Raw genomic sequence first — 16,347 nt, forward strand, 5'->3', positions numbered from 1 at the left:
GCAATAAACTAAAAAAATTATTTCTGAATCTGATACCAATTCCTGTTGCGCTATCATGAATTTGTACATAGTTTTATCTTCAATGTGTGATGGAATGCAAAACACGTTGAAATTTTTTTTTGGGAAAAAAACACCACTACGTGGAATATTTGACTATGCAGCACCAGGGGTCTCATTTCTAAAAATGTTCTTAGACTTATACTTGAACTTAGTCTTAAGATAATTTTCGACGGTGTGCTTACGTTCGATTCATAAAAGATACTGAGCATAAAAAACCCTTGCTTAAGCAGGTTCTAAGAAGCCCACTTGTAACTTACGCACCTGTGATCTATAAATCTCAAATAAACTTAAAATTGACGGCACCTGAACGTGCCTTACAATCGGCAATTTCCCCTTATATAATGCTAGCATAAATGAGGGTTTAGTCAGGAATAACCATGGACCAAAAGAGAAAATAAAACTTTTTGGAAGATGCGAACGCAGCGATGGCAGAGCAGATTGAAGACAGGCAACATGTATTAATCGGTGGACTAAATAGTGGGTTGACAAACAAAGCCAAACAGGAAGCTTGGGAGTGTGTCGCTGCTGCAGTGAACGAGGTGGGGCAGCAAGACAGAACTGTGGCGGATCTGAAAAAGAAATAGTCTGACCTTAAACTGCAAGGGGAAAAAAATAGCCATACATAACCAGCAGGAAATTCACTTACGTCAAGTCTAGACTTTGCGTAGAGATAAGATCATTTCCACGTCAAAGTAAGGTTTTATAAATAACTACTTATACGGGGTTTTCTGCGTAAGTCATACTTAAGATCAAAATTGATGGTAAGTCTGTTTTATAAATGAGGCCCCAGTTGTCTTAAATACATTAATTAATGCAATAAAATATGGTTTGCTGCGGTCCCATTCTGCAAAACATAAAACTGCCACGCGACATCGGTGACTGCTTTTATTGCATGACATTAAGCAGTGAGCACGCGCCTTTTACAGGCCAGTTTCACAATAGCCCTCCTTGCTTAAAAATAGAGCGCAGGCTTCGCGCCCAGCTGGACTTCCATTTTGTCCGGTGAATAGGATGCGAGCTGGACACGTAATCAATCAAAGGCGGAGCCTGCAAAAAAAAAAACGCAGACTCCATTTGCCTCGAGCGGGGAATGCGGAGGAATCTCATCCTGCATTCGTCCGGTCCTCATGAAATCGTAAAGTCGGAAATGTCCGATTTTACCACCGGGAAGTTGCATTCGAACGGCCGTAAATACCAGGGGTAACTCGAGTTAACCAGTGACGTATCAATGTCCTAACCTTGCTGTGAACAGTTGCTGGATAATATGAACAATGTACCAGGTTAATAGTAAATACATCCATACGACTTTTATTTATTTAACCAACATAATGTGTTTACGCAGGGGAAGTAAGAACTGTAGGGACAAACACTTCAGTGAAGTCAATATAAACTTGTGTGAAGTTATTAGCCGAAGCCACGAAGTTTTCAGCATTAATTTCCCCAGCATTGAGCTCATCCTTTCACTGTATCCCTCAATAAGATCACAATTCATACCACTTTTTCAATGTAATATATTTTAATTACGAAAGTTATTAAAACAGGAACAGTTTAACACTTTGTAGTGTTTGCATAGACAGCGTACTTCACAGTAACTCCAGGCTTTTCCCCATTCTCCCATGAAGGTGCGACTCCTGCCATCTACTCTTCTGAGCACTTCATCCATAAAGGGGTGTTCAGTCACACAAAATAATTTAAATTTCAAACATTATCAGTCATTGTGTAATAAATAATTACAAATTCATTTTCCACAATGCTTTGCTTGGCTTGATCTAAACATGTAGAAATGACTCATGCTTAGCATTATGTAAAGCACTGTTGCAGAGGTTTCAAATAAAAGCACCATTTTCAAAATAACTACCTTTTAAAAATACTCAGATCTGCTTTATATTACAATCTGTAATGAGGAACAAATAACAGTACACGTAAACCATTTTTTCTCTACAATGGCACAGTGTTGCTTATAAATAGCACAAATTAATATTAAACCAAAATCGTATTAACTCAATAACATTTTCCCCTCATTAACAGTAGCTGAGTCGGCTACTAATCAGCCATTGACATGGTTGAGAAATAGAAAGTTGTTGTAGTTCAACATGAGAAATTTGCAAAGCCACGGAAGAAATGTCCGTTAAATACAGTACTAAGTGCAATTTAAAAACGGCATGAAACTGAGGCCAAACCTCAATGTTAATGCTAATACACACCACATTTTTTTAAAAGTCCAAAGCATCTGTTTTTATGCATAAACCAGGTTTTTAAAGTTCTTAATTTGGTTTTACAGTATGAGCAAAAACCAGGGTTAGACAACATGAACAAAATAAAAACACCGTCTATAATAAATTTTCAGACAGGAACTGACATGTAGCAAACACATCTCATCTACTTAGAAATGTTCACTGGAAAACCAATTGCCGGTACAGTTAGGCAACTAGCAATAAGCCCTAATAGGCTCATTTAATTCCCACCTTGCAATACAGGTTGATCCAAATTATATCACAGAACTGCAGTCCTTTCTGAACAACTGCTTTTATAAGACAAGTGTGCCTGTCCCTTTCAAATGGCCCAACATGGCAGAGAGTATCAGAGCTGTACATTTAGAAAAATAGGACACACACACACTTCAGGAATACGGCTTCACCTGGCTCTCCATTAAAGGGAACACAATGAAACTAATACGGATATTTTTCATCAAAGAACGCCCTGTAAAACTGGCATCGGATACAAAATTTGGACTTCCTGGTTCTAGGAATACACGTACAAGACCGCTACAAACGGCAGCATCCCTCTGACAGACAAAACCTGCGGAACCTCCGTAAAAGAGTGAATGTGCTGAACGTTTACCCTGACGAGTATCAATCTGCATCCCCGGCCTGACACAAAGCAAGCCGTGCCCTGCAGAGAGCAGGGGCACACCCGCCGAAACCGGCTGGACACGCCCGCTTCTGAAGGAGGGCTCACCGGCTGCACAACGACAATCAGCGAGAGGCCAGCTCCAATCAGCCACGAGGGGCTGACGCCAGGGGCAAGAGGGCACGGAAGGGGTGAAAATGAGGTAGTGCGAGTATCGGAGACTATCACGCGGCAGAGCAAAATACTGCACTTGTAATATTACGCGTCTCAGCATCAGAGTGGTTGTTGTGAGGGGGATGTCAGATTTGAGGTGCCAGGAAAACCAACTGGAATTTGTTTTGCAGACGGCGGTTGGAAGGAAGGGTCGGGCTCTTGTAAACAGAGGGAGATCAGCCCTCTAATGATCAATGCCCGACTTGCACCCGCATAAGCAGGTGGCATTTTAAAGCAAGGCCAGCTTCCTCGCGTGAAAAGAATATACATAAATATGTGCACTTCATTCGTAAAAATATAACTATATATATATATATATAAAACAAAATATAATTCACAGCTGTATTCATCTACGTATATACAGCAGTTTCTTAAAGTGGCAATAATTTGTATTTTTGCCCATATATTGTGAAGTGTTCCAATATCGCCATAATATTTGTTTTCCATTTCCGTATATAATTTCAGTATATTCAATTTTTTGTTAGGTCACCAGAAATGTCACGGGTCAAATTCTGAGCCGAACTCGATGAAAGGGAAATCTTCACAGAAGACAGACCCAGTATTTCAGCGTCTGAAGACAGACCCAGTATTTCAGCGTCTGAAGACAGACCCGGTATTTCAGCGTTTGTCCTCCTTCACATGGCCAACAGCACAGCTGCCTGAAGGACGGAGTTAAGGAATCTCTCAAGTGACCCTGACACAACCACATCCACAAATTTAACCGCCTGGTAACTGTGACACTTTGAATATTCAGTCTCTATTCTATGCTCAAATCAGAAAGTTCAGTGCATTCGCACTGAAGCATCCACGATCCACCTTAAATAAAGCCTCTTTAGCAAACAATAAGGAAACAACTGCTAAAATACAAAATAGACTACATATCTTAAAAGGCACAAGATTGCTATCCCTAAACTGTATCTCTCATATATAAAAATTATGTAGACTTTACCAGTACGACAAGAACTGTAACTGAGTATTTTTCATTATTCACTTTGCTTCTAAATACCTGCATATATCATATTTTACTTTCACATGACTGTCTCATTGCATTTGTGCCCTCTTCAGTCTCGTCTGGTTTTCAGTTAATTTTTGAAAGGGAACACCGGCTTGGCAGTCTCAGGACCCCACCAGTATCTCCATGATGTGCTCGAGGTCGCTGAGGTCGCGCGCGCTGGGACTGTGGGGGAAGGGCGAGGCGGCGGAAGACGCGAGCGCCGGCAGGAACTTCAGCAGCTCGTCGCCGGCGGTGCCGGAAAGGGTCCTGGCCCCCAGGGGGGCGGCGTCCCGCTCATACGCCGACGTGTCGATGTCCAGAAAGAGGTCGTCCAGGGCCACGTCGCGGAGGTAGCTGGACCGCATGACCTCGAGGCTTCCGAAGACGGCGCCCTCCGGTGCTCGGCAGCCCTCGCTGCACCGCTCCGCCCTCCGTGGCCCGGCCCCGCCCTCCCGCCTGGTCCCCGCCTCCCCGGGGAGGTTTTCGATGGACCCCAGGGGCGGCCGCGGCACCGCCAGGCCGCCATCGATGACCGTGTCCAGGTCCTTGAGGATGGAGCAGACGGCTGAAGACAGGGAGAAGTCCTCCTCAGAGGACAGGGCCATCCAGTCCTCGCCGGCGTCCTCCAAGCCCACGGGCCGGCTCGAGGCGGGCGGCCGGGTGGGAGGGGCCTCTCCTTGGGGGTGGGGCTCCGGGGTTCCTCTCGGTGGCGCGGGAGGCGGGGCCTCCTGCCGGATCTCCTCCTGGATGTGCCGCAGGGTGTTGGTGATCAGCACCGAGTGCAGAAGTCTGGGCTCAGCCAGTGTCTGACAGCGCTGGAACTTGTCCAGTGAGAGGTCCAGCACGGATTGCCGCTGGAGCTCGTACACCACGCTGCCCCGCTCTGCGCTGCCCCCTTCAGGAGCCTCCGGGAGCTTGCGTTTCTGGCCCTTGCCCATCACCTCAACCTTGGGAGAAATGCGAACCAGAGTTAGGGCAGACTAGATAAAGGTTCAGACGCATCCAATCACATGAAATCTGTGGAAATCCTCATAGATCACACTAATATTCTGCTGTTCTGCCCACGCCACTGCTGAGGGTCACAGACCTGAAATCACTGGATTTTACAAAGACAATTTCATGCTGTTTTTTTTACGTTCATTAGAATGTTCTATACATACATACGACACACAAGGTTTTATTCTCCATTTTATCATTTATTTTAACTGTTAATCATATTAAGTCTCCTACCAAACATGTCATTCGGGATAACAACAATGAATTTGGACATTATTTGATTACTTACTTTTATTAGGGTCAAACAGTTTGTAAATAAGTATTCTATGACTCCAACAAATGTGTACTTCAAATAAATCGAAAATGTATTAGAGTCAGACTCGATTTTCGAGGCAGAAAACCCGGTGTATGAGACTCCTCTCATTATTTCCACCAGTGGTGTGGGTTGTATAGCGCCTTTAATGAGTTAGTCGAAACTAAGTCATGTCAACAGGTCAGTGATTTTAATGTGCACTGTTTTGAATTTACCCCGTATGGACCCCTGAACCCAAGGCGCTGTTGATATTATGACGTAAAGTGAAATGGGGCTATTGAATTGATCACAGCCCTGCTCCACTTCGCTCAAAACGCCACCGTGAATTAGAAAGAAACGCAAAACCTGATCAAAATGTGATTCTTTCGCTCGGGCTAAACTTGAGGTTGATCATAACTGCTCATCTTCACCGTGCACACACAGACCGCGTAACGCCGCACCCGTCCGCCCACATATTAGGGACGAAGGGAGGTTTAGTAACGGTGGAGCCGAGTTAGCTGTAGCGGAAATAAGTAAACAAACAAGCTAGCTATGAACTTTAGTCCACCAGTCAACACGTCGTTTTATACTTCGCTGAGTAGAAGCTAGACGGCAAGTTGGCGTTAGCCTACCCATGTGCCAAAATGTTTAAATATAGAAAGATAACACAATCTACGTTAACTAGTTACATTCCACTGATCATCTTCCATTGATGCAGCCAAGCTGGTTTACTTAGGTACTCACGGTTCCTACATTGATCGAACGCTGGCTGATGGCTTTAGTAAAAGTTGGGGAAAAAATTCGCCAGCGCCACTACGTTTTTCAACGAACGGTATGGCTTAGCTAGTAAGTCAACTAAAAAACGAGCAGTCGTGATTTATCTAATGCGTAACATATCCAGCTACTCACGGCACCAGTGCATGAAGATTGGATTTGTAGGCTAGATAACCAGATTCATTATATAAAATAGATCCAGTAACTGCGAACGGCGTAAGGGAAAATAATAAAAACTTGAAAAACGTATTATGCATGTACCTACCGGTACAAGAAGTTGCATTAGTTCTCAAATTAGCAATCCCGGTACTAATCAAACGACATTTGATCTGCGCGTTTTCCTTCCCGCCTGCAATTCAAGCCGGACACCGAACATACTGCGCACGCGCTGATATTCCTTGTGGGGATTGTAGTTTTTGTTTCAACACGGCACATACCCCGCATACAGCGAAAGAGAACTGAACCTTTCACTAAAACATGAGCTGTCCTGTTACGGAATGTTATCGTTAATGTAACTTATAAATAGGCTAAATCGTGAACCATGATGTTATACACTGATAACGGAAGCTATCTTAGAAAGCCACATTATTTTATCGGGTCTCGTCATTAATAGTATTCCCAACCATCATCGTTTCTTTATTTATATACGGTATAATGCTTTTCCAGATTAGCAGAAGCACATTTGCCTGTACTGTTCACAACCATGTAAATGCAGACTGGCAAGGATAATAGTATGCACTGCAACATAAAAGTGAGTGAATCTGTTCTATAAAATGTCTATAAAAGGTCAAAGGCTGCAGGTTGTGTATAACGTGTAACGAATCAATAAGTTTGAATCTCTTCGTAAAGCAAGCTAGAGTGGACGTAGCTACGTGTGATATATCACAGGCTACACACTGTTACACCTGCACACATGCGTACTAATATAAATCATTCGGTTCATTTAAGTTAGCTCATTATTTCTAACATCATGGCCTGTGTTTTACGTATTGGTCTGTAAAGGACACATTCTTTACCATAACTGCAAAAGAGAATGACACAGGACGCACAAAGCCAGACAGCGCTATAAGCCGTATTCTTACAGCATTTCGCGATTGCACATGTGCATTCTCTAGGCCACAACAGCAAACTTAGAAATTATACAATTTATGTAAACTTGGATAAATATTTGATGTGTGGCACCTCACGTATGGCGACACCTGCCTAACCAAATCAGTATCACGGTCTACTTTTAATATTTCAAAATATGCAAAAAGATATGCTGACTAGCTAGCTGGCCACATATAACATATTCTTTTTTGAAAAATCACCAAATCATTTCATTTTTTACTATCGTAGAAGCTCTCCAACACTGTCCCAGATAACGTTAGCTGCTTAGCCAATACTTACGTAATGAAGAGCAAGTATGTAGCGAGCCGTCATTTTGAGCTGGTTACACATTTTCAATTTAAACTGTAAACTGCTGACGACTAAATTTACCTTTTCTCTGTGCGGTCCGTCTTCTTACTCAAGGCATCCAATGATTTTTGTCCTTCCGAACAAGTGATAAAAATGGAATTCCTTGGCAATCCAGCGAAGGTGAATCAACCTTAGCCTCAGCGCATCACTTCAGTTTCAATGTTGTTTGCCTGCCCCTACAGAGTCCCAATGTATAGTATAGTAGGCTATACAATGCTTTTTCGTACTTGGACAAACAGGAGAAGCTCCGCCTCGGAACCGAATGCCTTCTATGCATAGGCTAAGCAGGAGAATTGCTTTAACTTTCTGTCATCTGATTGGGTTAAAAACTGTCACTCTAAATTAAAATTCCCTTGACATTTTCCCCTGCTTTCGCTGCATGGAAGAAAAAGGAAACGTGTTGGTTCTAGAGCTTTTCTGGTTTTTTCACTTGTGCCAAAAGAACGAGTGATAGACCTAGCATTTTTTTTCAGAACAGCAGGGCTGTACGCTTACTTTTTTTAGGTGGTAGCACTGGTGCTAGTAACCTAAAATTTTCAGTAGCACAAAGAAAAATTTAGTAGCACACACAGGTGGCGGTTAAACACGTTTTATTGGTCAAAATTCATTTGATTTGATTTAAAAAAAAAATTAATTTACTGTTGAATGACATTTGAACTGTAGTATTATCAAATAATTCAAGCTTTATTTACATGTGCGCTTTACTTTGTAACAGCAGAGCAGACGGTCTAACAGCTGCTTACTTTTCAACCTGTGGCCACAAATTACAGGATATCTAGATGTGTTTCTCTGACATAAACATGTAACCTATTCTTTAGTACGAACTCCAAAGTGTTTACATGTCACATCTACATGTATACTGACAAATTAATTATATAAAACACTCTTGAAGAGTGTGACATACAGTATTTACGGAACGTGAGCTTTTTCCTTATTTCACAAACCATCTTAGCTCAAAATACAGGTCTCATTTACCTCAATCTTACAAAATTCATCAACAAAAACAAACCTTTTACAACCTCAAAGTACACGTAAAACCGATGTTTAGCTGCCACACACTATTATGAACTCACACAATTATTTTCAGTTGAAGAAAATGTCCCAATGCAGCGAATCAAAACATAAACAAAACCAGCAAAGGGGCCAAAGTGTTTTAACCAGAGACTGTAAAAAACACAGGGGGAGCCTAACAGCAATCATGTAGCCGGCAAGGGTGACCTCGTGGTGAGAGCGAATGTCTGAATGGTTCTTTACAAAATAAAAAACAAAACAAAAATATTAAATATTAACTACCAAAAAGTACCTTTTCATTTTCGTTGATGTCTGAATAGTTTAATATCTTCTTAATATCTTCTTGTGGTTGTTGTTCATGTTGTTGTTAGCTGGCGTAGCTCGTAGAGAGATAGAGCGCAACGCGTCATACTCTGAAAACCACGCCCACCGGAGGGGAAAACAATCGGCGCCACAATGTGCATCCAAGGGCTGAAACGCTAACAAAATGCCTGTAGCTAGCTAAAAACATTAGATTTAAGCATGTCAAAGGATTATTTTAGCACCATATGTCTACCTGCGTTAGTCTAGCTCTAGCTTGCTACTTCAGTGTAGCGACAACGTCATAACGGTCTCTGAAAAACGGTATTTGCCTTTGGCTCGGGGGGCTTCTGGTGAAACTGATGCAGAAATGAACTGTAGTTAAAACATGGCAGCTAGAACTTAACTAACGTTAGCTACTTATTACCTGCAATTTTATTAGCGCTAGCTAAGTAGCTATCATTTTAGCTTCCCCTTCTTAGCCATCTACAAGCTTGTTGAAACAACGTCGCTAGGCAACTCCAGCAAACTCCAGCGAGCAAAACTGTCGCACTGTACAGCGCTGAACAGTCTTCTGAAATGTGTTATGTCCTGTTGCTGTGTTTGGTGCGTTGTCAAATCAGTTGTGGAAACGGTGGAAAGAAGGCTGCTCACCAGTAGCAAGCATTAGTTACGTAGCGAGCCATGAGTCGTCTTTTTGACGCGAGCAACTGCTGAAGTTGACTAGCCATGTGGATTTATTTCAAGATTTATTTTAAACCGTTTGTATTCTTTCATGACATAATGAATGATAAAAAAACATTTTATTTATAGGGATTTACTTACGACACGGATTCGTTTATTAAATACATATTTAAGTGGGTTACTTAACCTAAAGAAAAAGCTCATTCCCTGACCGGGAATCGAACCCGGGCCGCGGCGGTGAGAGCGCCGAATCCTAACCACTAGACCACCAGGGAAGCTATTTTGTTTGGGCATTGACATGAATATTCAAAAATTAAATTGCAACGTTCAGTCGGCAAACATGATGTTTGAAAAAGTCGATTTATTGTATTAGTCAGGCTAAAACGGGACTTTTAAAAATCATGTAAACGTCGTAGTCCGACTGAAATCGTACGATGTCGAATTTCTCAAAGTCGGACTAACATACCTAGATAATCGGACTAAAATTGGCCTAGGCATTCTGCGTATGTTCCGTAATTTACACAGCAAATTTACGCTCACGGTGGCCAAGCGGAAACGAAAACGTTTCAGAAAATTTATAACTTTAAAAGATTTCATTCAATCTTCTACTGGGACTTTTACCGTTTATTGAGGGTGTGACTGAAAATTTCGGTGCCGCTGACTATAATCGAATGTTTTTTCACATTCACATTCAAAGTAGGCCTACGTTTTTATGGGTTAGTGCTGTCAGATTGTACTTCACATTAACCTTGTACGGCGATAAATAAAGGCTAACCGCATATTACATTACATGCTAACATTACATTACCACGTAATTATTGTCACTTCTATCACCACTGTAATGAACTAAAAAAAAGGTGACGAACGACCTTTCTGTGAGAAATGCATTGTCAAGATCACGCGCATACACTGCTGGCGACATTCTAAAGCTCCGTTTTGCCCTCCCTAGTATCATTGCGAAAAAAAACACATTTCTGCACGGACAAGGAGACCAACTTCATGCTATCGCAACTGAAGGAGTTAAATATCCTAAAATATATGGATGGAAGAAAAACGCGGAATGACGAACGAGAGGTGGCTGCCAGACCCCGCAGGGCATGTTGGGATTGCCGGCGGCGCGGCGAGAGGTGGCGAGCATGGACATATTGGGATGGCAAGTATGCCATCCCGCCAAGTTACGCCTTGGCGGGTATACTTATAGGCCTTTGGATCGTACGTCAATGTCGCCGCCATAGTGGTCCAGGCAAGACTGGCCTGTAAACAAATACAAGTAAACGGGGGAGCGGTTTTTCTGGATAAAAAGCACTATAACGTTTACATTTCTCAACCGATTTCAATAAATGCATTGCTAGTGTGGGAAATAAATATAGATGTACTCAAAAAACACAAGCCCATTGTATGGGGAAAGATATGTAGTTAGAGAGCACAGGCCCAGTGTATATGGGAAAGGAGTGTATCAATGAGCACCAGCTGTCTCCTCCCTAACGTATCATCCGGCTAGCAAAGGAGGAAAGATACAGTTGGACCAAGGTCGACCTTGGCCATAAGAGCAACAACCGGCAGCAGGGGAGCGCTTCATACTAAATAGATGCGATAAGAACAAACACATAATACACACATAATTTCTGCCCTGCTGATTAAGCTGTATACAGGCACATTTGTGAAACTAACGGAAGCTTCTGCCTTTTCTGGAAAATGTGTTGTCAGAATATGTGATTTATGATAGAAGGGGGAGGGTGAGTCGAGCGGGAGACGAGCACTAGGGAGGGGCTGATAAATAATGGTGTCCGAGAATTGGGTGTCAGATAAAAATAATGATGTCAACAACATTACGTAATTAACAAAAATTAAGTAGGAAGTACTAGATTTGAGCTCCACAACAGGAGGAGCTAAGATAGGATAAAAGGGAGTGTTCGGCCCCAGGGGAGTGTGTATGTCTTGTGTGTCTTGTATGTCTCCTATGTCTGTGTGTGTGTGCGTCTTATGTGTTTTCTAAGAGTGTGTGTTTTGGGAATGCTTGGAGAATGATCTGATGTATTGTCTTTACTTATGAGTGACTGTTAATTGTACTGAACTGCGCAGATCAGCCCGGGTTATTTTATGTAATCTTTGATTTACTAACAATAAACCCAGTTGCATCGGACTCTGAGAAGTGTGCATCTTTTGAAGAAGCATTCAACAGTGTGGAGGAGAGCGACCTCGGCGTTTCTGGCCCAGGCCGGGGCCCGCTTTTCCTGACCACACTAGCTAACTTGAGTAGGATTGTAAGCATCAAATAACCCTGATTGTAAGGCTATCTTTGCTTGTTAACTACCTACCAAGGTTTTATTGCAAGTCGTGTTTTGATTTTGAACAAATTAAACTGAACATAACCACAATCATTTTAACCTGGCAAGCTGGCTAGAAAGTAATGAATGTATTATTCATTTTAGCTGAAAGGTTTTTCCATTGGAACAAGCTTGATTTCTTGCTATTTGCTTGCTAGCTAACATGAGTAGGGTTGCAAGCATAATTTATCATTTCTAAAGGCTAGTTTTGCTTGTTAACTAGCTACCAGTGTTTTCTTGCAACATTAAATTTGTGTTTTGATTTATTATTTTAATACATAACATGTCCAAATTGCCCCAAATAGTTTCAGGCTAACCATTTCTAGCATCCTTTCTAGCTATGTTAAACTGTAAAATGACTGTGGTTATATTCAGTTTGATTCGTTCAAAATGAAAACGAATGTCTATGGCGGCGAGATCATAGACATATATACAACTCAAGTCAAGTAAATTGTCCCTATTTTTTTCTAATTTTAGTTCCACATTCTATCGTTCCACAATGGAGGACCTAACTCGTAACTGCCGTATCGGGTTTCCCAACTTAATAAAATCTCCTACAGAGACACTGTTGAGAGGAACGCAGCGTGGAGAAAAGTCTCTGTAATTGTCGGTGGCTCTGCTATATACTTATATGAAACACGATATTAAACCCGGTCAAAATTTAACGAACACAACTGTCTGTTAAAAATAGGTGACACGCCCACAAACAGCCGATTGTGGGGACGCGGCGCCAGGCGGCCGTCACCGCGTATAGTGTGGCTTCAGTCTCTACTTCAGACACACCTCTGTCAATAATTAGATTCTTTCCGAGTCATGTAGGCTATATTGGGACAACGACAACAATTCAATTAAATCTCATTTTTGGCTGTGCATGTAAACGTACTGACTGCTTGCATAGTCTGTTCGCGCGACAAGGAATCTCATATGGTGTGTTGCCTGCCTGGTGCCCAGGTAGGAGATCTGGAGCGTGCAGACAAGCTCCTGGCCAGAGCAGGGAATAAGCCAGGCGTAATGGATCATATAGGAGCCAATGACATAGGTAAGGGTAGATAAAAGGTTCTGAAGGACAAGCAGAGTAAGTAGATTAAAAAAAGAACCTCCCCTGTAGTTTTTTCTGGAATACTACCGATACCAGGAGCAGGCAGTGAGAAGCAAAGTTTCATATGGCAGTTTAACGCGTGGCTACAGACCTGGTGTAGGAAAGAGGGTACAGATTTATGGGGTACTGCTGCACTGAGCCAGCATACAGTATGCTTAGGGTAGCACACGTTTATTTAAACTAGGGACATGGGCAGGGAGGTTAGAGAGTGAAAAGGGTAGGGATTCTGACATGTCTTTGTTTACATGCTAGAAGTATAAAAAATCTGTGGAATTTGCGACTGTTATGAATAATAGGCTATGACATAGTTGAGATTACAGAGACATTGGGGAGCTCGGGGAAGGGGATGGGGATGAATATAATATAGACTATAATATAGAAGGGTACAGACTTTAGGAAAGGTAGATGCAGTAGGAGAGGTCGGGGTGTCACTCTTTGTAAAATAAAATCTTGTGAAGGAAATTCCAGGAATTGACCAATTTAGCCCTAGTGAGGATATTTTGATTAACTTCAAAGGTGAACATGAGAAGGCCCTTAACATAGGCGTATGTTACCGGCCAATAGCTTCAGACAGTCCTGGGAATAAAATGCTCTATGGAAATATAGTGGGCTCCAGAATTATTGGCACCCTTGATAAATATGCACAAAAAATGCTTCAAAAAATGCTAAACTAAAAAATAATACAGTTATTGACATAAGCTTTATTTTCCAACATGTGTAAACTAGTGTGCTTGATTAATGATTCATTGGAATCAACCAAAGCCTTACATTTTTTAAATAAAAAAAATATTTCCCCAAAAAACAAGTTCCACAATTATTGGCACCCCTGGTTTAATACTTTGTGAAAACGCCCCTGGCAAAGACGACAGCCATGAGTCTTTTCCTATAATTTGTGAAAAGGTTAGAGAACACATTTGGAGGGATTTTTGCCCATTGCTCCATGTAGAACTTCTCAGAATCATTAGCCGCGTTTCCACCAAAATTACCCGGAACTTTTAGTCCCAGAACTACTTTACCAGGAACTAAAAGGTTCCTTCAGCCCATGGTTGTCTGTGTTTCCAAAATTAGCCCACTGACGTATGAAAAAGCGACGTTGTCGTCGGTCCATCTGTCCTATGATTTCTTCTGTAACCCCATACTACCACCGAAGTAGCCTACATTATTTTCTAATAACCGGGACAGTCCGGAGGGGTTTATTACACTTATATACAACGGGCGACCAATAATGACTGTATATGGTTACTTTTGTATTTATTGATTTTTATGCGAACATTCACTTTCATGTCTTGACATCCGAGGCGACAGAATGCATTCACATCTCCAATATAACTGGCAACAACAGCAGAAAACATGCACACGTTGTAAACAATTTGCTGTTTGATTACTTTCTCATCGTCAATTCCATATAGGCTAATCGCAAAATGACAAGAATAGAACGAAAACTCGGACTTGCGTGAAAATTTAAATTAGCAGTGGTACAGCCACCGTTTGCTTTCCTTCGAAGTTACTGCTAGCCGAGCAGCGAAGTGTGCCCTCCAGATGCGAACCATGCACCATTAATTAGTCCATAGTCTTCCTGGTCTTTTTGTGGAATTGAAGAATCTCAGAGTAAAATTACGGCAGTCTGAAAAAGCTAAAGGGACGATTACTAGAATTAACCTGTTATTTTACCCTGACAAAAAGTGCGGAAGGTGATTTCCAATTTTCTTTTACTGTAGGCTATCACCAATGTGAATTACGCAGAACTACCACATACCTAACATCAACCTCGTATCAAACGTTTTGAGTCAGTAACAAAGAAAATCCGAAAGAAAATATTCAGCAACCGAATTAATCCGTTCGAATGTTTTGGTAAGTAATATGCTGTCCCAGCACGAATGCTTAGCATTTTATAAAACGAATACGAAAGCAAGGAAAGAACAGAAGAGCACACGTTATAATTCCAAGACGTTGGCAGGCTGTAACCAAAACTAGGCTACTGCGCCGCATAACATACAAGTTTGATTTGAAGTTATTATGAAAAAAAATTGGTTTGCGGCTGGAGATTTTTAAACATGGCGGCTGAAAGTAAAAAAAATAACACTGCAAGTAGTCGACCAATCAGAAATTTTCAGTACTTGCGCCCCACCCCAAAGGTTCCTGTACTTTTGGAAAGTACTACCCCCTGAGCAGGAACCTTTTTGGGGGTAAAATAAAGCCCCCGGAACTAGTTCCGGGGTAAAGTTCCTGCGGTGGAAACGCGGCTATTGATATCTTTGGGTTTGCGCTTATGGAGCCCCCCTCTTCAGTTCAGACCACAGGTTTTTGATGGAATTTAAGTCTGGAGACTGAGATGGCCATTGGAAAACATGGATGTTGATTTCACTTCAGCCTTTCTGTTTAGATTTTGATGTATGCTTGGAGTCATAGTCCTGCTGGACAATCTACCTATGACTTAATCCTAGCTTCTTAGCAGAGACAACCAAATTTTCTGCCAGAATTTCCTGGTACTTTGTTGAATTAATTGTGCCATTGATCTAAAATAGTGCCCCAGCACCACTGCCAGCAAACCATCTCCAAAATATCAATGACACACCTGCATATTTGACCGTAGGTATGAGGTGCTTCTCCTGTATGCATTCCTCTTTTGCCGCCAAACATGTCGATGGTGTGTATGGCCAAAACGTTAAATTTTGGTCTCTTCTGACAATAGCACTCTCTTCCAGTCATAATTCCAATGAGGTTTGGCAAGCTCCAGATTCTTGGTCTTGTTTATTGCGCTCACTAAGGGCTGTCTTCGTGCCACCCTTCCAAAGAGTTAGTTGGTATGGAGGTGCCATTTTATGTTTTTTTTTTAGACTTGTTGACCGCAAGAAACAAACCAATCTCTGCAATTCTTAAACAGTGATCCTTGGGTTATTAATGGCCTCCCTCACCATCTTCCTCACCGTCCGTGGGGACACCATGCACTTGCTTCCTCTTCCTGGCAAATCTGCAACCATTCCATATGTTTTACACCTTTTTATTATTGCCCTTACAGTGCTAAGTGGTATGTTTAACCGTGTGCCTTTTTTCGTACCCACTACCAGACTTGTGACGGTAAATTACCATCGGTCTCTTCTGAATTAACAGTTATTTGGCTTTTCCCATGCTGATGGATGACAAAGGGATTTTGTATGCTTGTTACCTCATTTTTATTCTCTAGTGAAACTGGAAGTGATGGAATGACACAATATAGTTAAGGTTAATAAAAGTGAGTTGAAATAGCAGTCTCCCCAGTGGATGAACAAAGCTATTGGGGAGAGTTTGA

The 16,347-nt window shown here is 41.8% G+C and overlaps 1 protein-coding gene and 1 non-coding gene across 4 annotated transcripts; both read right to left on the reverse strand.

Annotated features, from left to right (window-relative positions):
* Positions 1-1,557: 1,557 nt before the first annotated feature.
* On the reverse strand, positions 1,558-9,402 carry sertad3 (SERTA domain containing 3). Of its 3 annotated transcripts, none has more exons than XM_064301187.1 (2): positions 8,941-9,402; positions 1,558-5,064 (listed from the first exon to the last, which is right to left on the reverse strand). In XM_064301187.1, the coding sequence occupies exon 2, from the start codon at positions 5,053-5,055 to the stop codon at positions 4,240-4,242; it is 816 nt and encodes a 271-aa protein (XP_064157257.1). In that variant the 5' UTR covers positions 5,056-5,064; positions 8,941-9,402; the 3' UTR covers positions 1,558-4,239. The 3 variants fall into 3 exon arrangements, with proteins under 3 accessions (XP_064157257.1, XP_064157256.1, XP_064157255.1); XM_064301186.1 differs by lacking the exon at positions 8,941-9,402 and adding an exon at positions 7,659-8,932; XM_064301185.1 differs by lacking the exon at positions 8,941-9,402 and adding an exon at positions 6,445-7,652.
* Positions 9,403-9,835: 433 nt separating this feature from the next.
* trnae-cuc (transfer RNA glutamic acid (anticodon CUC)) lies at positions 9,836-9,907 on the reverse strand. The gene has a single exon. It is a non-coding gene; the product is annotated as a tRNA-Glu (tRNA).
* Between the last annotated feature and the right edge of the window lie 6,440 nt (positions 9,908-16,347).

This window comes from Anguilla rostrata, chromosome 12 (genome assembly GCF_018555375.3).
Source record: "Anguilla rostrata isolate EN2019 chromosome 12, ASM1855537v3, whole genome shotgun sequence".
Taxonomy (NCBI): domain Eukaryota; kingdom Metazoa; phylum Chordata; class Actinopteri; order Anguilliformes; family Anguillidae; genus Anguilla; species Anguilla rostrata.